Below are 21536 nucleotides of genomic sequence, written 5' to 3' on the forward strand. Positions count from 1 at the left end.
AAACCGGCCTGTTAAAAAAAAATGACTTACAATTGGACAATTTGTCTTTTGAAAAATGGCTCAGTTAAAGTAATTCACTGCAAGGCTGAGTAACCAAATCCCACAGCACTTTCCTCTTACAGTTACAGTTCCTTTCTTCCTCAGTCTCTCCTCTCAACTAAGATGTATAATGTTCATAAAGCTATAGATTATTATAGTGTTGAGTTTACATCTTTGTGAAATGCATGCTTGACGTGATGCGTTTTGTACAAAGTTGCGTAGCCTAAGTGTTTATTATTGCTGCTGACTCAGGTTTTGTTTTATTCAGTGCTCTTGTTGACCAATTTTTTTTTTTAAATCAAATCATTGTACTGTACAAGTATACATATCAAAACAAACGCATTATAGTTTCACATCCAAGTGCATTTTAAACCTTGTGGCCTTATGTCCATTGTTCTATTGAGCTGAATTTTTTTTGCATCTGATTCAATATTTGCTTTAGAGCTGTGCAAATAACACCTACTTTCCTGGTCTGCATACCTCATGTTTTATCTCTTGTGAGCTAACCTACTAGTATTTACAGCCCACAGTCTAGCCAGTAGGTTGAAATGTTGCAAACATGCTGTTGGAGAGAATCTGATGCAGGTGCAGTGGTGTGTGCCTTGACTCAGAACAAGGTTTTGGTTAACGGAGGGGAAACGCATTTCTCTGCAGGCTGTCGTCATATATGGTAAAATTGAAAGTAAAATTACATTTTTGCAGTGATGTTGTCAAATTATCAAAGTTTTCCTCTCCAATTGTTAGTTTCACAGGAAACTCAAAACAATAAAAATTTAGCTGTATGCTTTTGCCAAGAAAACCTGGCAGTAAAATAGAAACAAGAGATGCTTTCTGGCAGGGCAACAGACTAGTGCGATAAAGCCGGGTTGGTTATGTGTTACGAAGCTCAGATAGGGAAATATTTATTTTGTCACTGAAACACCTCCCAGTTGGGCTGTAGTTTGGCAAGAGACCAAGAGGGTGGGAGTTTGAGAGAGAGAAAGAGGGAGGGAAAGTTAGAGAAAAGAAGGTATATCTGATAAGCTGTGTGGCTGAGCTCGGTTCTGGTCATGAAAGAGTTTGATCTCTGAACGGCCGTCAAATACTTTGTGGTGAGTGAAACTTCTGGCAGGCTGTTCTCAGGAGAACTTGTGTAGATTGGAGAGCTTTGGCTGCTTCACTTCAGCAGGATTTCAACTTTCCCATCAGAGCTCTTCTCTCATCCTGTCACCGTTTCGGGGGACAAACCCGACTGGGGGAATGAGCCCAGGAGGAAGTAGATAATCTACTGCACTCTGGCAGGTGAGACAACTTTAGGGCACCACATAAAGAAAGAGTTGAAAACGAGGTTGAATGAGAACATCCGGAACTTTGTGTTTAAATAGTGTTAAAAAGTGTTTGTTCCCCTAGTATAGTACAGCTGAAGTCCTGAAGTATCGGTGGGAATGCCATGGTGCTGCTGCTTGAACTCTGATGCTAAGAGGTCTTAATTTTGATAAAGATTTACCTCTGAGCATGTTGTTCATTGTGAACTTGGTACAGCTCGTTATACTGAATATCTGCAAGGACAAAATGTAAATCTTATTGAAACAATTTAATAACTATGCAGCCTGCGTAGTGAAAATTTTAAAGCTGAGAAAATAGACTGTGCCATGAAAGCATATAGTTAAAACTTTGTTAAATGGTTAAATACTACTTTGCTCTGTTATTTTTTGTTATTGCTATTTTTAAGTTGGGTGGGGAGTAAAATGTGGTTAATCAGGCAGAGAAAACACATTCATTACAAAGCTCCCTTGATAGTGCTTTGTGATAATGCTATCTTGATTTGGCATTGAAAATGTGTATTATAGTGTGTCTTCATGTGGCGTTGAGGTGACCATTGTAGAAATACATCATTTACATAAACACCAAAAGGGGATTTTTAGAAGAACCATTCACCAAAGACTCTTCAATAAACTGTTTCTAAAATAACCATTTTAATAATAAACTATTAAGAATCTTTTGTGCAATAGAAAGGTTCCATCATGGATGTTAAAGCTTCTCCATGGGACCATATGCCAATGAAGAACATTTATTTTGAAAAGTTTTAAGACCATAAAACCAGAAGAATGTATAAACAATTGCAACATTTTAAACAACAGATAATGATTTCAGATCGTCTTTTAAAATACAGATTACCATATAAGTTCTTGATAGAGATACTGAGTTTTAGTACTGCATTAGGACTTGAATTGCTGAGACTAGGAGAAATCAATATCTTTTGTGTATCTATACTACTACTATCAGCAGTTTTGTTAAATAATGTGTTCTTCTTTCTCTATATAAACATGGCTTTTGGTTTCACAATTGCCTGTTCTGCTCTTGTGAGATGCCAAATGATATGTTCATCCCACGTGTAAAAGCTGTCATACTGCAAGGGGAGTTGAGAGTTGTGGTAATACTTCTCTATGTGGACTTTAATCTACTGAATTTAAACAGGCCCGACTCCACCACTACACAACTTCTTGCATTTGACTGTCAGCATGCTTGTGGTGTCTGTATAGCTGGATGTAATATACGTTACATGTTGTTTGTCTTAGTAGCAAAGCTGTTATGAATGATTTTACCCAATAATCTAATGGTTTGTTTAACAAAATGTCAAACTGATTGGGTATACTTTACATACTTCATCTCTTTACATTAGTGATCAGCTCTGTCATGTCAAGCGGTAAATTGAACCAGTGGGCAAAACATTAACAATTTACATTCCCAAAAGGTATGTTGTTTATGTAAAAAAATTAAATGATAATAATAAAATAAAATTCTAAATATTGTCACATTTTGGTTTTTATTTAATTTTTTTTAGAAACATTAATATTCTTTTTTTTTATTGAAAAACAAAACCAAAACAAAAAAACAATATTGTCATGTGACATAAATTAAATTTATAAAGGGTGATGACAAGAAAAAATGGCGAAGTAGCAGTCTAACACAATGAGAGATTATTCATGATCATCATTCATAATGTCACTGCTTTCCCTCAAACCTGCATTATGACTAAACAAACAGCGCTACTGTTTGCTATTCTGTTTATCCTCAATGCTAATGCAGGGAATTCCGTGGCAAGTAGTTCGGAAGTAATATGATGAGAACAAAGCTCTAAAGAATGCAGATTCCTAATTAACTGTGGAAAATAGCAAAACTATTGTATAGGGCCAATGCAGTTTAGCAAAGTGCATGATGATTTTGGAAAAAGGCTAGGGCAAGTGGGAATCAGGAAATGTGCTTGTGTTTTTGTAGCCCATTACAGGAAGGTGCACCAATCTGTGCCTGACAGGCTGATGACGACTGAGAGAGGTATAGTAATCTTGCGTGCATCATCGTTTTTTTACAGGTTTCACTTCTGGTCTCTTTTACTGTATGTGACCTAAAGAGCTGCTTCTCAGATAATCAACTGTTCTGTTTGGTGGTCTAAAAATAAAATGTCCTAACTTATCGCAGTTAATTGTCACATTGTGAAGAGTTTTTATACAATGATGTCAACAGACTGTTTATGCTTAACACAATAATAAAAAAATAACTATATTATGGGGTCACAGGAGTTGTATTTTTTTTTTTTTTTTTTGGTAAGTAATGTCAGTGTTGCCTTCCTTTTTTCCATTGTTATTTTAGTAATGCATCCTACAATGATTGTGGTTTAAAATCACTTTGTGAAATCAAATCCAGCTTTTAATCCATCAAAATGCTCTATTCAGCTTCTTATACCTGACTCGCATTGACTCCATAGGTGCCTAAAGTCTCTTAGAAATGCCAAATGTAATTTGATGGAGTCTAATGGCAGGCCTGTGGCTGACTCCCCTCAGATGTGGATGGCATACATAAAAAAGAAAGGCCTGGTTGCAGTCGGCCTGCCCAAGAAAGGGCTGAAAGCCCTGTAATGATGAAGAACCTTTCAGAGGAGGGTCTTTTAACTTACATTACAATGATGGACGGACCAAGCTTACTGGAAAACCGGGGACACAGCGTTTTAGGAGCACTTCCGTTGGTTCCTGTGCTTTAGCAAACATTATTTGTTATATTTATGTTTTTTATATAGGTTTTATTGATGTGTTGTTGAATTTCATAGTGTTACTATGGTTTTCCATTGCATATTTTTCTTGCATTTCAGTTTTTATTTGGGTTTTCTTGTGGTGATATTGATCATTACATAAATTAATTTCACAGATGAGGTAGCAGGATTGACTTCAGGATCATGTTTATTCAGGAACTGAATCGAGCTGCAACAAGACATATAAGACCATTGTTGTAGTGAAGGCTTTGTAGTACATGCTTTAATGTCAAGCGTTCTTTGATGCAACCACTGAAAAGCTTTTATGCAGCAGAGTTTGCTGATGCACTAAATGTTCAATTAGAGATAAAAGCTTGTAGTGTTTGGAGACGTATGTTTGCATTCAGCAGAACTATCTTTTGAGGACAGTTGTATCTCGGATTCCTGTGGTATGATTGTTCACTAAAGAATGAACTTGACAGTGTTGTGTCACTGGGGGTGTATGATGACATGTTCAGCCGAGGCTGAGAAGTGTTTTTCACAGCCTGTTAAATTTGACAGTGTACTGTGAAAGAAGCATGCCTGAGTTTATTGGTCATGGTGAACGTGCCACCACCATAAGTTTAGGAAGGCTAATAAGGGGCTATATTTGGAATGCTGACATAGATCTCTTGCTGTTCATTTCTTGTGCAGCGGTTAGAGCATTCAGAGCCAGCATATGCTGCTCATGCAGGCAGTATAGGTTCGAGTCCAGCTCATATCATTTTCTTTCCTCTCTCTACTCTTCCAGTCAACTAAGTGCTTAGAGAAAAAATAAGTTATGTTCTATTCAGTGTAGCTTGCCTTGTATTTAAATATCTTCTAACTAGAGTAATTAGTGCTGTTGCTGCCCTGGACTGAAAATCACCTTGTACACTGATGGTGGATAAGACCATAGTAATATTATGTTCTTGTCATGTTTTTTTTTTGGTTACACTTTGTTACAGTGTCCTTGTTACACGTTACATGTTGTTACTACAGTAATAACTATAAATTATGCATAATTACATGCAACTAACCATACAACAAACCTAATCCTAACTATAACCCTATAGTAAGTACATGTAGTTAATTAATACTACTCAGTGCTTAAATGTATAATTACATGGTAACAAGGACATCTGTAACCCACTATTTTAAGGTGTCCTTGTTACCATGTAATTATACATTTAAGCACTGAGTAATATTAATTAACTACTTTACTTTTGATTAGGTTTGTTGTAGGGTTAGTTGCATGTAATTATGCATAATTTATAGTTATTACTGTAACAAGGATACTGTAAAATAAAGTGTTACCAAATAGTGTAACTGTTTTTTAAATATTTCTATTTGTTTCAGTTTTAGTCATTTTAGTACTTTAGTACATTTTCCATCTAATATTTATATTTTATTTTGTATAGGTTTTGTTTCAATTAACAAAAAACAATTAAATAGTTTTAGTTATAATAACAACACGTTTCCATGAAACTCAAACCTTATATTGTCTTCTGAAGCTGGATGATATTTGTGTCAGGAACAGACTTGTCATAATTCACTGGAAAATCTTGCTCTCCACCATAGTTCTGAAATGTTATTAATGTCAAACTTTCATGCTGAAATGTTAAAATACTTGTTTGTGTCTTTTTACTGTATGTTTATTTACTGCCTAGACTTACTATTCATTTACTTTTCTATAGAGAGGCAAAAGGGAACAGCGTTTAAAGAGAACTGTGCTAACATCTGTTCAAACCTCTGTGTTGCGTGAAGGACATCTTCACTTGGCTTGATGATTACTAGCACACCTGAAGCATGACTATGCCTGTTCTTTTAACTGCATATATAAGCCTTGAGTCCACAGTGAGTCACCGAGGCAATGTGACTTAATATAGCTTTTTTAAACATAATGGATATGATGATAGGCAGATAAGTGACTTGAATTATCCTCATATAGGAGCACATTAACTCACTGGGGGGTGTCTCCTTAGTCATCAAATTACCACTCCCTCTCTTCCAGCCAAAGAAACGGCATGAAGTAAAAATGAATAACTGAATCGATGACAGCAGGCATATTATGTGTGTTATTTCACAGTGCTTTCACCCTTAGAAGCCCCCCTGTCTCTGTCTTATTACACCTGATGACAGTGAGATGTTTTAATGCTCTAGTTAAAACAGTGAATGGCCCTGTGTAATTGAAATCAATAGTTTCTGCAGAAGTTTGTGCTTAGCACCACACTTTGTGTTAAATAATATGAGTGGGCTTGGCCAGACTTCAGCGCTGCCAGTGCCACACATTCTGCACTCTTGCGGGAAAGTCATCAGAATTCCTCAAACTTGGTGTATTCCTGTAGAATGTTGCTCTTACGGCTACAGTACCCACAGCAGGGGGGGGAAGTGCCAAATTAAACATGATTAATATTGAATTGCTCATTTTGTTTTAATTCTCTTGTCATTTCCCCACCATTTCCCTCATCTCCTGACTTTTTCTTTTTCTCTAATGCAGCCACAACCAGAGGACGACCACGTTCAGGCATCCTGTGACGGGACATATCTCCTCAGAAAACACTGACTTCCTTTTACAGGACCAGTGAGTGCTTCTCTTCCTTTTATTTGCATGACATGTACTTTAGGAAGCACACTCCCTGTTTTCTCTGAGGGCATGTTTTCAATGCAGGTTGTTTGTATGTTTAACCATGTTTAAGAAGATCTAAATGGTTAAATGAATAGCTGCAAGAGTTTTGAATTGTTCTTTAACAGATGCGTGAGTAATGGGATGTATAGTAATGATCCATGAGCCACTGATATCATATGCCTGTGCTGGAATCTGCAAATCAGCTGGAAATGTCCAGAGATAATGGTAATGATGACTATTGCTGGTGTTGCATTTTCTAGCTTGGAGCTGCATTACTGAATTTAATTTAAAGAGAATCCGGTAATCTGTGCAAAGCAGGGACATACAGTGTTGAGGAAGATCATTTGAAACTCTACCTACACAAAATAATAAGAAATTAGTGAACTGCATTTTGGTATTTCCAACTAAATTCCTTGGGGGAAAAAAAGTTTTCAGATTGAATTGCTTGTTATGACAGAGAAAGATTGGGAGTCATACAAAGACAATAAAGACGTACTGTACAGTAAGTAGACAACATGTTTTTTGTTGTTCTTCTCGAAGGTAAAACACAGGACTAGTGTTGTCTGAATTGTAAACAAATGACTGTTATGAACAGATTATTTTAATCAATCGATCAGTAGTCTTACAAATTGGTTTCAGACATAGGCTGCATCCGAAAATGCATATTTCCATAATATATAGTAGGTCAGAAACGGTATGTGAAAAGAGTAGTATGTCCGAATTCACAGTTTTCATAAAATGGTACAGTAGGTAAAAACATGGATATCTATATGCAGACCTCATTTGACTGCTCCAGAGTAATATTTCTAAGAGCTTTAACCAAAGTTAGCACGTGGAGAAACTAAATCCTATGAAAATAATCTGCTGCAGTCTATTGCAGATATAGATACATGTGAATAAATTTGCTTGCAGACACAGTCAGTCAACTTGCTTTCAAGTGCTTACGGACCGGCTTTGACCGTTCCAATATGGCAGATGTCTTACGTATAGCTGCTCATGGTGGCCACTAATGAGGCATCTATGAATACATGTCTATTAGCGAAAAGTACCCGGATGGCGAGATTGTGAAGTGTGCATCCAATGGACAACTACCGTAACGATCCTATGAGGCCACAGGAGAGGATTTGTGAATGGCATTAAAGCGACACAACTAATGCTGGTAGGTCATGTGACAATGACAACATTACGAATGTAGTACTTCCAGATTACATTCATACTATATAGCCATGAAGGAAGTACTGATTCAAAAAGTGAACGTATCCAGAGATCATGCAATTTCGGATGCAGCCTTAGTTACCGGTTTAAATCAATCAAGTGACTCATTCAGAGTGATTCTTCTTGACTTACTCACTGAACCACAAATACTTTAATGTCCAACTCACAATGAACTGAGAACCAGGGGAATGTTAATGAAATCAATAAGAATAAGGCTTGTGTTAAGTGTTGTTGATTTAGTCATTATCAACAATTATACTTAGTCATCGTACAATAGTATTAAGAATTGCTCATTTTCTTTACTATTCCATTAAAATGTGCACCACTGCACCTGTTCCTCTCCTCCTCCTCTCCATTAATTTCTATGTCTTCCCATATGTCAGTAAGCTGAGCTGGGATTTCTTCCTCATCAGTGTCGTGAGGGTTAAGAGAGCTCAGATTTACATGCCCCGCTGAGACAGATCTCATTTTGTTACTCACTAACGCACAAGGAAAGAACGGGCTAAGGGTTTGCTGTTTATTTTAAGTGTTCTGCTGCCTGCTGAAACAAACCCAGGTGAAAACTGTTACGAAGTTCAGCCGCCTGCCTCAATTTCCCTGTTATCACTCAATTGTGCTCCATATAGAGGTGGGCTCATGGATTCAGAATGTTGGGCTCTCGTAGGAATATCGCACACAGCCGTCAAGACAATTTCTCATGCAGATGACAGGTAAGTAAATGTTGCTGCCAAGGTTGATTGATGCTTCTCATTAGGGGCACGGTGTGTGCAGGACCTGTGCCAGGTTCAGACTCCGATTAACCACCATCGGGAAAAGCCAGAAGAGTCACTTGACTAGTTATTAGTTTACCAGATTACAAACCTCTTGTTTGAGTGCCCAAGAGATAAAGATCATGGCCAAATGTGTTAAAGAGTAAGAGAGGAAGTTTGTCACTTGCAGCTGTGTCGATAAGGCGGTGAGACTTTTAATGTTGTGTCAGCTCTAGCATGCCTGTGGTTTGTAGAAGTGAGAGATAGTGAAGTTACAGGACATAACTGGAATACTTGCCACTCCTGGCTGCTCATAAGAGCTATTTTAAGCACGAGTCCGGCCTCATTTGGTCCTCTCTCCCCATCAACCCAGCCTTTTCCTTTAGGAATCTAGCAGTGGAAACTAACCTCACCCTAACAGCTGTGATAAATGCTGATCTGTGGGAAAAGCCTTGTGAAATATGTCAGGAGACATATCAAAATCTTTTATCCAAATATGTAGTATGCTGATATTTCAGTTCATCTGTGTGCCCTTAATAGCGCTGCATACTCCCACCCCTCCTCGGTGAAGGGCTAAAATGTGTGCTGCGATCCCATTGGTGGGGATTTCAGTGGAAATGTGTGCAGTGATAGAAGTGTTCTGATCCCCTGGTAGTGCAGTACTATTGATCTGAATGGCTAATCTGAGCACAGTGCATATCTCGACAACACTAAAGCATGGTGCATTGTCTGCCACAAAGGCTGACTGCTTTTTTTGTATGCATTATTCATTCCTTTAATGACCAAACTGCACTACACTTTTATTGACATAATTAACGAACATGATTAGTACATTATATAATGCTTAACAGATCCTCAGTTAAAAGATAAGTTCAGCCAAAAAATGAAGAGTTCAGATGCAAAAGCCTCTAAATGCCATCTGAAATTTTCTTCTAGAATGATCATTTTTATCAAGCTTGTATATTTAAGTTCAGTAATTTCACTTAAATGGCAAGCTTTCTGTCCCTCTCTTGACAGCCTAACCAACTACCACTTTAAAGCCCCTAAAAAGTAGTAAAGACATCATAAAAGTAATCCATGTTTAGCCTCAAATTTATGAATCGACCTGAGTGCTTTGTTTGCGCAAAAAACATAATTTACCGCTTTATTTAACTAAAAAATATTAATCTCCAACGTGCGTTCACGAGAGCACCATTACGCATGCGTGTTGTGTAGTCGCGAAAGCAGACGTTGTTGCGTGAACGAGTGTTGGAGATTAATATTTTGTAAATGTACATTGTATGACAAGTTAATTTCATTTTTGAACCTTTGATTCTTATTTTAAATATTCATTTTAAATATTCATCTTTAAATGTCAGTTAAGCCTTTTGTAGTGTTTGTTAATGACTTATTGAACAAAAATGGTGCTAATAATGATCAGTTTTGTTGGCTGATAATTTTGTTTAATGGCTTTTAAACTATTAATTGACCATGTCTCTTTATCACATTATACAATAATCTAAACAAATGAATAATTCATGTCCTTTTATTTATATATTTGGTAGGTAGTTCTGCATTAAGCAGGATATTGCACAGTCAGCCAGTCATTGTATAAATAATTAACAGCCTCAGGGTAATAAAAGACCCTTGATCATCCTGTTTGAATTTATTTTTAAATGATGAGTACATAACAGTTTACAGATTGCTATAACTGATCTGACTTTTTTTTTTTTTTTTTTTTTTTTGAATAATGTGATCACTACCAAAAAGTACTGTTACATACCATGATTTCTGAATTTGTTCATCATTCAGTACCTTAGTACCCATCAATGTACTGCTGTGTGTGATTCCGTCACTCATGGTTCTTTTGGTAGCAGTCTAACAAAAACTGCTGTATCATTGTGTAAATTATGTGGAGCTTATTATATACTGCTGTATGCTATGTATTATATAACTTAACCAGGTTAGTGGGTCTGAAGCTCCGCCACTGTGGAGCTCTGAGCATTTGGGAGCAGATGTGGTCTTTTTTTTTGTTGGTTTTTTGCCTGAGTTCTTGCTGGCCTTCATCTCTCCAGCATGAAATACAGGCCCTCTGTGCCCATCCATTCAAAAGACAGTGCAGGTAAATAATATGAAAGCCTATATAAAATACTAGTAAGTCCCAGGGTGCAAAGAATCTTGAGAAATGTTGGACGGGAGCCAGTTTGTGAGGTGAAAAATGAGAGTGAGAAAGACAGCAGTGCTGTTCCAGTCCGCAGCACTTTCCATGACAATGCTGCTGTAGCTTCCTGGTGTTTTGATGTTGTACACGGGCCACAAACACCTCCTGACTCTTTCACACTACAGGAACTCTTCACATTCCTCAGGAAGAAAAGCTGTTTATGGGTTTGTTGAGGGGATGTCTGTGTGCGCATGTTTCAGATCTTGGACAGGGTTATTGTGTTTTATCGAAAGCTCCAGCACCCACGAAAAGCGTGGAGTCAGCCTGACATGCGGCTTGGAAATCTGCTTGCTTTGGTGAGTTTTAGCAGAACAATCAATTTTTGGGGGGGTTTGATGACCATGTTAAGTTGCATCATGCATTTCATCATGCATCATGCATCATGCATTTTCTCGCTGGTTTATTTTCCATTATCAGCACTCGTATTTGTAGCTTGGTACCAACAAAAACTGTCAACCTCAGATTCAAGTTTGTTGTATATGTATAATATCATTTTTGTTTTGTTTCATGTTTATCGGGTTATAACAACACACTTGCTTACAAGCAGGCTTGCACATAGTGAAAAAAAAACAAAAATATAGTAAATAATAGTAAACAACAGAAATTAAAATTATGAATTCTGATACATAATATATAATAGAACACTCACTCACACACACACACACACACATGTATATATGTATATATATATATACACACACACACACACACACACACATATATATACATATATACATATACATATATATATATATATATATATATATATACATACACACACACACACACACACACACACACACACACACACACACACACACACACACACACACACACACACATATACATATATATATATATATATATATAGTGAACACACACACACACACACTATATATAAATATAAATATATAAATATATATATATATATATATATATATATATATATATATATATATATATATATATATATATATAATATATATATATATATATATATATATATATATATATATTTATATATAGTGTGTGTGTGTGTTCACTATATGTGTCCACACTTTCTATTAGATGTCAGAGATGGTGTGAGTTTCAGATGGTTCTCTGAAGGAGTGTCCCTGAGAGGCAGGGCTGTCACTAAGAGAGCTTTTTGTTACCACTCTAAAGGCCTCTGAGAGTCTTCTACATTTTATAGACTCCTATTATATCCTATGCTTGAGTACCAGTAGAAGTGTTTTTATTTCACCTACTTCAGGCCTTAGTAATATTTAGCCAGTCTTTTAACTGTCTGGTGCGCTTTTACTATTTATTCTAGCTAAGAGTTGTCCAATTGGACAGGAAGAGACAGTCAGACCAGAATGAAAGATACCAAGTAAAACCGGTTTTGTTCAGGAGCCGTTTTAGAAATAACAGAACATGATTTGTATATTTGTATTACATCTGAAAAGCAATAAAGACCTACATTACTAGCATTTTCTGTTTGTATTTTTATGACTTAACAAAACAGATATGCAGTTCTAATTATGAATATCTGGTTGTTGCGTACAGGTAAGCTCCTCAAAGTGAACTTTTATCTTGTAGAGATTTGGAGATTTTACTGCCAGGCATTGCTCAGCAACACAGATGAGGTGTAAGTTGAATATGAAGCTGAAACCAGAGCTGGAGCTTACACAGAATGTGTAATCCAAAGTAGAAGAAGGGAAAACAAAGGAGATGTGAGGAGTCCGGTACCTTGTAAACAACTTTGATTCCAAGCAGTCTCAAAAAACCCTATGCACCCTTACTCCTGGAAGTTGTTGAGTCAGCCAATCAGATTACACTCGGTTATTTCAGCCAGCGTTTGGCATTTTTGTGTGCTATATACATCAAACAGACTATAGGCACTCTATATGTGGCTGTGCCTTCTGGCTTTGAGACTCAAGAATTTGTTCATAGTTTATACACTGGGATAAAAACACTGTTTACACAATAACAAATACATTTTGCATGGTGATGGGAAGAGGCAACTGTGTACCCAATGAATAATAACTCCCTGGGTACCAAAATGATTAGTCATTTCCTTGAAGGAGATTTAGAAATGTGACAGATGTTTGGTTGAACTGTGGAGCTCATTGGTACCTTTCACTCTAGGTTATACCTTTCCCTGCAGTCTCTGAATCTGACACCTTTTCTCTGACAGTGTTTGGGAGAAGTTTTTTATTTGTTGCCTGCAGCTTTGACAATTTGTTTCACCTTTCTTCTGTCCTCTATTCCCCCCTTCTCCCTAGTCTCTCCCCCATCCCTTCTCTCTACCGACGTGCCCAAAATGTTATAAATCTCACTGCAGCTTTTTATATACACTAGTTGTCCTTCTTAGGAAAGTGAAATGGAGCCGAATAATTTAAGGGAGCAGGCTGGCATTAAGACATTTGTATTACAGCAGTCGTGGCTCTGACATTTTGCAAACATTTGGTTGCTCATTTATTATTAATGACATAATTAACCAGCCTTGCTTTTGAGATGACATACCTGAGTGTTTACACTTTCTCTACTGTAATTCCAGTGAAACTGACTCAGACTGTTTAGTGACCGTGGCCCGTGATGTGACTTGTGCAAATGCCCTGCATTCTTCAGCTGCTGTGCATTCCTCCAATCCTCTCATCCACAGAGCACCCACAAACAGATTAGCTAAATATGGGTTGTCTCATCCAAATCGGGCACTGTTATACTTCATATTAATCCTGTTGTGACTGTGGCGGAGGTAATGTTGATGGATGGAGAAGGGAAGCAGCATGACATATAGACATATAGCGTATGAATACTTAAGTAAGCTTTTAGGAGGTGTGAAGTATTGTAATGACGCTGCATTGATGTTTCCTCTGGTGCTTTACAAGTGAATGGATGGATGGAATAAATTATTTGTTAGATAGGTAGTAATGTAGCAACCCTCTACAATGCGAGTAAATCACTCGCATATGCGACTAAATCTTCACTCTGGGCGACTAAATGTCTATCATTAATAAATTCTATTTGAATTTGAATGGTAGATGGATAAATATGGATGGATGGATCACTGATAGACTGATAGGTAAGTAGATATGTAGATACAAATATAAATTGATATGTATGATAGGGAGATAGATCAGTATTGAAAGGTAGATATAAATATGTAGATACAAAGATAAATGTATGTAGATAAATGTATGGAGGGGTAGATGGACTGATTGACTGACTGACTAATTGGATATGTAGGTTAAGTAGCTAGGTAGATACAGTGGCGAGGCCAGAGGGGTGTCTGTGGTGGCACTGGACATCTGATTGGCCAGCCCAAAATGTAATTAATACTGGCAGTTTAATTTTTCATTTCATCTTATTTATTTTAGCCTTCAACTTTAGAACAAGAACCTTTTTTTCTGTGCAGCATCGCGCTTCTCAGTGTGCATTATAGCCTATTTGAAGCTGGGCTGCTAACTCTCTCACACCCAGTCGAAAACATCCTGGAGCAAAGAGGACACAGACAATGCGCTGACAGACAAGACAGTGCACGTTACTTTTGATATAAAACAAAGTCTCAGCTTTCAAATTCTGTAAGTTTTACTACAAAATTCAAACAATGAGAATATAAATAAAGCTTTGGAGCTCTTTAATGTGCCATGTTTAAGTCAAGCGGGAGCACACGTGAACCGATCATCTCTTTACTACTAGTTACAGCACCAAATAAACATGAATGAACATCAGAAGGAATGTTGAAAGAAACTGTACAACTTGAATCATGTCTCATGTAATCACTCAATGTTTCAACCGCGGAAAGACATCAATAAAACCGCTTAAGAACAATGTCACATAACGTCACATTTACCTCAGAAAAGCCATTAATTCAGTTAGTCTATAAACTCTGTAGTTAGAAAAATGTACTCTAAAGAGGAGCATCTTGCAAAAAAATATACACTATATTACATATTCATTATATTTTTACTCTTACAGTATATAACTAAAAAGCTATTATTATAAAAAATGGTCTTGTATGCAATTGTATACAATTAAGTTGTTAATTTTAACTTTTAATAGCTAGGGTCTCTGTATAGTTTACAACATTAGTTGAGTGATTTTCCTTGAGAAAAAGTACTGTACTGTACAGTGGTGTGAAAAAGTGTTTGCCCCCTTGGTAAATATGATCAAATATGGCTGTAAAAAATAAATCTGCATTTTTAATCCTTTTGATATTTTATTTAAAAAATGTGCAAAAATCTAACCTTTCATTGAAGTAAAATAATTGAAAGTGGGGGGAAAATCACATTATGAAATAAATGTTTTTCTCCAAAACACGTTGGGAAAAATTGTTTGCCCCGTTTTATTAAATACTTTTTGCAACCTCTTTTTTCCAAGATAACAGCTCTGAGTTTTCTCCTATAATGCCTGATGAGTTTGGAGAACACCTGACAAGAGATCAGAGACCATTCCTCCATACAGAATCTCTCCATCCTGTTCTCTGTTATAAGATTTCTAGAACAGGCTGTCAGGTTTAGATTTTTTATCTGTTGGTATTTGATCGAATCCGTGATGCCATGTATCTGAACAAGATGTCCAGGACCTCTGGCAGAAAATTAGGCCCACAGCATTAAAGATACAGCAGAGTATTTCATTTTACACATGGGGCACTTTTTTATCCCTGTGTGCACCAAACCCATCTTAAAGGAGAACTCCGGTCAATTTTAACATTGAGCTCATTTTTTTGTAAATTTGGAGTGCTGTCAGTACAGAGAACAACGACAAAAATCAATGTTGCCTACACAGTGTTATCCTCTTTTTAAAATTTGCTCCCTGTTGACTTCAATGGGGCAAGTTTTAAACCTGCTTTTAGCCTCTTAACATCCTTGATGTGTCATTACAAGTGCATAGCCAATGTGAGTGATTCCTTCAGAGTGAACACGGTGAATCTGACTGCAGTAGATGTGAAAGATATGAATAAAAATGAAGTTAATTCGGCCAGCGCTCATACCTGTATTTATTTCCTGTTTTCGGTCGAAGTCCACAGTAGTCGATTGTCGAGTTCTCCACTGTTGCTTAGCTACCTATGATCACGCGCGTGAACTCGACAATCGACTACTATGGACTTCGACCGAAAACAGGAAATAAATACAGGTATGTGTGCTGGCCGAATTAACTTCATTTTTATAGATGGATGGATTTGGTTAATGTCTTGTCATTGTTACTATGTCCAGGTCACTTGACACTACTCTCACCAGAGCTGCGTATGCTGAGTGGTGATATTGTTTGTTTGGTACTCTTCATGTCCTGGTCTGTGAGTAGTTTGCCTTCAGGGAATGTGTTTGACAACGTGTTACTTGAGTGTTCAATAGGGAGTGTGCTTCTGAGTCTCTTCCTCGATTGTATACTTGTGTCCCTGGGCTCTGCTTTACTTTGTTGGTTATTAAACACAAAAATGCATCTATTTCACTCTTAATTTCATAGTGAATTAGTAACCACACCTTATACTTGGTGTCAGTGATCATGTCTTTCTTCTACTATTGTAGGGCAAATTTACGCATGTCCAAGCCACCACCAGAGCCGAGGCCTCCCAGCATGGTCAGCGAGTCCTCTGTCGCCATCTCCTCTTCCCCAGCGGACACCACTTCAGGATCCAGGGTGAGAAGCCCAGCCTTGTTCTCAGTTCTCATCTGAGACTGGTTTAATGTTTTCTGTCATGGTGCAGATTCTCAATAAAGGGAAATGTTCATGCAGAGCACTTCAGGTGCATGAAAGTGCAAGGCTTGACCGATAGTCTAGAGAGCCTCACTGTTTCATGTGTGTGTGTGCACTGTGCATGTGTGTGTATCTCATATGAAATCATATTGAAAACTGATAATGTTTTATAGGTATTTGGGAAGAGTAAATTGGCCTCATCTATTTTTGCTATATTTCTTCCATTTTGACAAATGACCCAAGCAGTAGGTGGAATGGGTAACTGATTTTTCTAGCCCCAGAGAAGCTGGACTTAATCTCCTGTGTGGGTCACTGCATTTTGCAGAGGTCATGAGGAAATACTGCATACTGTAGAACATCTGGAGGGTATTGAGAAATTAATTGAATGTCTCTCGCTATTTCTCTATATTTCTCTATATTACAGTTATATAATTTTGTTTTACATTTAATTTAATAATAGTAATTTTTATAATTTGCTTTAACATTTTTTATGAATAATATTATAATGGTTAGAACTCATTTTGCATACACACCCCATCTTTGGTTGAGGGCTAAACGTCAGGGCGATCTCTAGGCAGCCCTTGGCTCGTTGGTCTCATATCAGCTCAGTAAAAGCCTCCGTTTCCTCAGATCTGCTCTGGAAGTGGAAATGTAGAGACGAAGTTATGTCTCCCTATTAGAGGGTTTTTTTGACACTTTGAAGTTTTAATGGCCTGGCTTGATACACATTGGCTGTGTGGTAGAGAGTCTGATGCTGGTCTGTCAATGACAGCTCTGTGTCAGCATCATATGAGCTTTCACAAACCAATCGATCAAGCCCAGAGGCCCTTATCTCTGCACACACACTTTACTGGGACAAGAACCAGGCTCCCAGTGGGCATCAGTCATCATCCAGCTTTGGTTCTTTTTAACAAAGCATCTTATCACATTGTTGTGTATTCTAAACAGTTAATTAAATGTCTTTCATTATATTCTTAAAGGAATGGTTCGGAGTAAGTTCAACCTAGGGTCCTTTGCACCATGACCTCGAGCCAAAATATGCTAAAGCCCGCCTGCACGTTGACGTGATTGGTTACAGGGTAGTTTGTGACGTAGAGAACAACTGCGATTTCAAACTGCGTTTTTGAGACTGTGTTTGATTCACTGCAGTTTTAAGGAGAAAATACTCAGCAATGATGTAGACTTTGCACATGGTTTGTCTTAAATCATATTAAAAACACCACAGGGGGGATTTTCACCACAGGGGGTCTTTAATATATGCAAAGCTCATTGTATATGTTCTGTATTATTCTCTGTGAACTTTATATGGATCAAGATTAATAAATGCCACAAACCATATTATTGTGAACATTTTGCAGTTCTAATAGTCTTGCTAATTACCTTGGACATAAAGTGGCCCTAAAAAAGTTTTGACACTTTAGCCACATTTAAAAAATAAAAAGACAATTTTATATTTATTGTAAGCATCCGAATACTTTTGGTTGCCACTTTACCTTATTAATGCCTGTGTATACACTGTATGCAATTTTAAAAGCAAAGTATGTGCTTTTCTTTTTTCTTTTAAACACCTCAGAATTTGAAACCCAGTGGGAAGGTGCATTGCTTTGGCAAGCGTGACCATTCCATCAAAAGGAACCCCAATGTCCCGGTGGTGGTGAGAGGATGGCTCTACAAACAGGTGCGGCCCTCAAAAGTGAAACCCTGGTGTGAGTGATTTACAGAGTCTGATTTTCATCTGAACTGAATGGTGTTCAGATGTTAGATTAGATCTTAATTAGCCCTTATGATGAACTAAGACCCCACAGGCAATAAACTGATTAACTGAGAATGTTATTCAACATAGAATAATTCATAAATATTCTATATAAACAGAGGGGCCTCCAATTAAACGCTAATAATAACAATATTTACATTGGGTGGTACTGATAGATGATTATCTTTTTTTTTTTTTTAAAAGATAATATGAAGATATATATATAAAATATAAAATGTGCTTAAATTTGCTTCTAAATATAGTTTTTTTCTGTCTTTGTAAATTTCCATTACTTCCACACACATACATTTGAAAATGTTATTGTTCTTCCATCCTCAGGACAGCTCAGGCATGAGACTGTGGAAGAGGAAATGGTTTGTGTTGTCTGATTACTGCTTGTTTTATTATAAAGGTGAGTTATAATATTCCGCTTTAGTTTGCTGCAATTATCTAGAACGGTCTCTAATTTTATTGCACCATAATCACATTTTCTGTAACGCGTTTTGAGATTACCTATAATTTAATAAGAAATAGCAGGTTTCTCATTTCCTGTTTTTATCCCTATTGCTTACACAGATCATATTGAATTATATTATTTTAACAGTTCACATAAAGTAATACTGTTTTGATCATTTTTAATCATTTTGGTGGGTGAGGTGGATTATCACTTACTTGCTGTCATATGCGTTTGTTTAAGAGTGTTGCTAACAAACCAATTACACCATTGTTCAATTATAATCTAACACTTTTCAACTAACATCTCTACTTTGCTAACAGATAGTCGAGAGGAGACTGTTCTGGGCAGCATTCCTCTTCCCAGCTATGTCATTTCTCCCGTGGGACCCGAGGACCACATCAGCCGCAAGTACACCTTTAAGGTAAGAGTGTTCTAATGATCTGCACTGTAATGCTACTCGGCTACTAGCTTATTATCAGTGGTGCTGTGTGGGCAGCAGTCAATGATGACTGATTAATGTGGCAGTTGTTTGACTCCTCTCTTTGCCCTCTTCTGACCACACAGATCAGTTACTACTGCCCTCACAACCTCATAACAGGCTCAACTAAATCTCTGCTTGTTTTCACTAATAGCATCATGTTCCTCCACTGAGTTCCTAAAATATTCTTTTCAAGGAGACAAAAATACCTGAGAATTTTTGCTGGTTACAAAGGGAATAATTATTTAAAAAATGATATTTTTGCTTCTAAAAATTGTTAGAACGAGTCACATTCAAAGTGTCTGTTGAAAAGCTTATCATTAAATCGCCATTAAAATGCTTATCAGCAATCAACAGCCTACTGTTAAATGAATGAACTATATTACTTGCCACAAGAATTAAAAATTATTTGTATTTTTAATTATTATATTAAATACTGTAATATTTGAAAAATATTTATAATTTAATTTTTGAATTTAATATATATATTTTTTAAATCAAATTGCTGATACCACCTTTGTTTTTAAAATCTTTGTTAAAAGCTGTGTTGTGTCTAACAGCATGCTTTAACTGTAAATCTGTATCTATCAGCCTCTCATTAAACTTGTTTTAGCCCATCTCTTTTTGACCGGGATTGTTCCCCTCAGTGTCTGTCAGCACAATGCTGTCATTACAGAAGCTGCTGTTTGTTCACAGGAATTCACACTGAGCTTCCACCCAACTCGCTCAACAAGTTTTCAACAGCCCTCTTCTCTTCTCATCATTATCTAAACCCTTCTCTGAGTGAGGCCTATTGATGGCAAGCTTCCATTGAGCCTCACAAACCTCCTCCCACTGTTTACTGCGGTTCGGAGGACAGTGAAATAATATCCCAGAAGGCTTAGTGCTTACCATTTCTATTAAACTTACTGCATTGGAAAAATCAATTCTGGCTTAAACCTTGGAGGTGCCATGGAAGTGGAAAAAATCTTCAGTTTTATTCTATAATTCACTGATAACTTACTAAGATTTTGGAATTTGTATGAAGCCGTTTGCATTTTGTGCGCAATTTACCCCAGTCTCCTCTTGAAGCAAAGCTCTTCTGAAGAACAATACTCCAGGAATGTTTGATCCCATCACTGCAGCTCATTCAACGCTCAGTCATCCTTCCCTATGGGCACGCGATGCACCGTTCAAACTCCATTTCCCTGCTCGTATTCCCCAGTGCTGGAATTTATTTGACTATTGTGCCAGCAGGGAGATTAATTATACATCTACTCTATTTGGAATATCTTACTTGCCCTAAAGTCTGTAATGTACCAGAGCAAGGTGAGGGGACTTATTCTCGCGTTGGTGCTCTGGGTGTTAATTAGCAAGTTGTTAGTTAGGAGATCTCCATCAGTGAAACTAGCCAGCAGCTATTTGAACATCTGGCTGCTTTATTTTCATGTAAATTAGCCCCCAAGGTATGCTGTTTGTATAATGTTTTTACTCTTACTGGCTTCTTAGTCAGCAGTGAAGAGTCTTGCATGTTTATTTTCTGTAAGATTTCTTTAGTAGTAAGTTCTGTAGTAAGGGTAGTTTTTAAAAATATTTTTTTAATACACACCACTTACAGAACAAATGACTCTGAGGATGAGCAGTTTTTTAGAGAATCAAAAACATAGTTGTGTAATTTTAATAGATAATAAACAATAAAATATACGCAGAGCCCCGCATATGACATAAATATATGGCCACGAATTAATAATTCGTTCTCTCGTTTTAGTAAATTGTGGCCATGAATTATAAATTCGTCCCCTCAACTTATTAACACATTGAACTAATTTGTTCCATCATTTTCATTTAACTAAACGAAGGGAATTAATTATTACAACATGGTCACGATTTAGTAAAAATGAGGGAACAAACTGTTATACCGTGTGCACGACTACAGATTAGTCAAATGTGCTGACGTATTAGTAAGTCGTAGGTTTACATTTTGTTTACATTTATTTATTGTTGAAATGATCGAAACATTTGGTGATGGAATTACGTCCCCCCCTTTATTTATTCCTTTAAAGCACTAAAACAATTGGTTATGGAGCTTTTAAGGAACTGAAATTGTTAAAAGTAATTAGAACTAGAATTGTTAAATTCTTTACGATTCCCATCCCTGATCTGTGGCCGTTTGAGATTATGAATTCGAGAATGAAGTCATGAAAGGTTTTAAATTTCATTCAGCAAATGATATGGCAAGTACGCATGAGAAAACTCCTGATGTTCAGCTTCAATTGATTCAGTTGATTCATTTATTCAGCTACAGCAGTTAAATGTTTTGATGTTTATTAATGA

General features: G+C 36.9%; 1 protein-coding gene across 20 annotated transcripts in view; it reads left to right on the forward strand.

Moving 5' to 3' along the window:
- The window catches only part of plekha7b (pleckstrin homology domain containing, family A member 7b), a 94306-nt gene that overhangs the window by 36702 nt on the left and 36068 nt on the right, over positions 1-21536 (forward strand). For 17 of the 20 annotated variants that reach the window (XM_079866153.1, XM_079866141.1, XM_079866135.1 and 14 more), the window contains 5 exons: positions 6564-6647; positions 16367-16478; positions 18109-18213; positions 18628-18700; positions 19066-19166. In XM_079866153.1, the coding sequence (XP_079722279.1) occupies positions 6564-6647; positions 16367-16478; positions 18109-18213; positions 18628-18700; positions 19066-19166 (475 nt within the window). Of the gene's footprint in view, positions 1-1036; positions 1321-6563; positions 6648-16366; positions 16479-18108; positions 18214-18627; positions 18701-19065; positions 19167-21536 lie in introns of those variants that run through there. The other 3 variants (XM_079866145.1, XM_079866142.1, XM_079866144.1) reach the window with 3 other exon arrangements.

This window comes from Squalius cephalus, assembly GCF_949319135.1.
Source record: "Squalius cephalus genome assembly, chromosome: 3".
In the NCBI taxonomy this organism is placed as follows: domain Eukaryota; kingdom Metazoa; phylum Chordata; class Actinopteri; order Cypriniformes; family Leuciscidae; genus Squalius; species Squalius cephalus.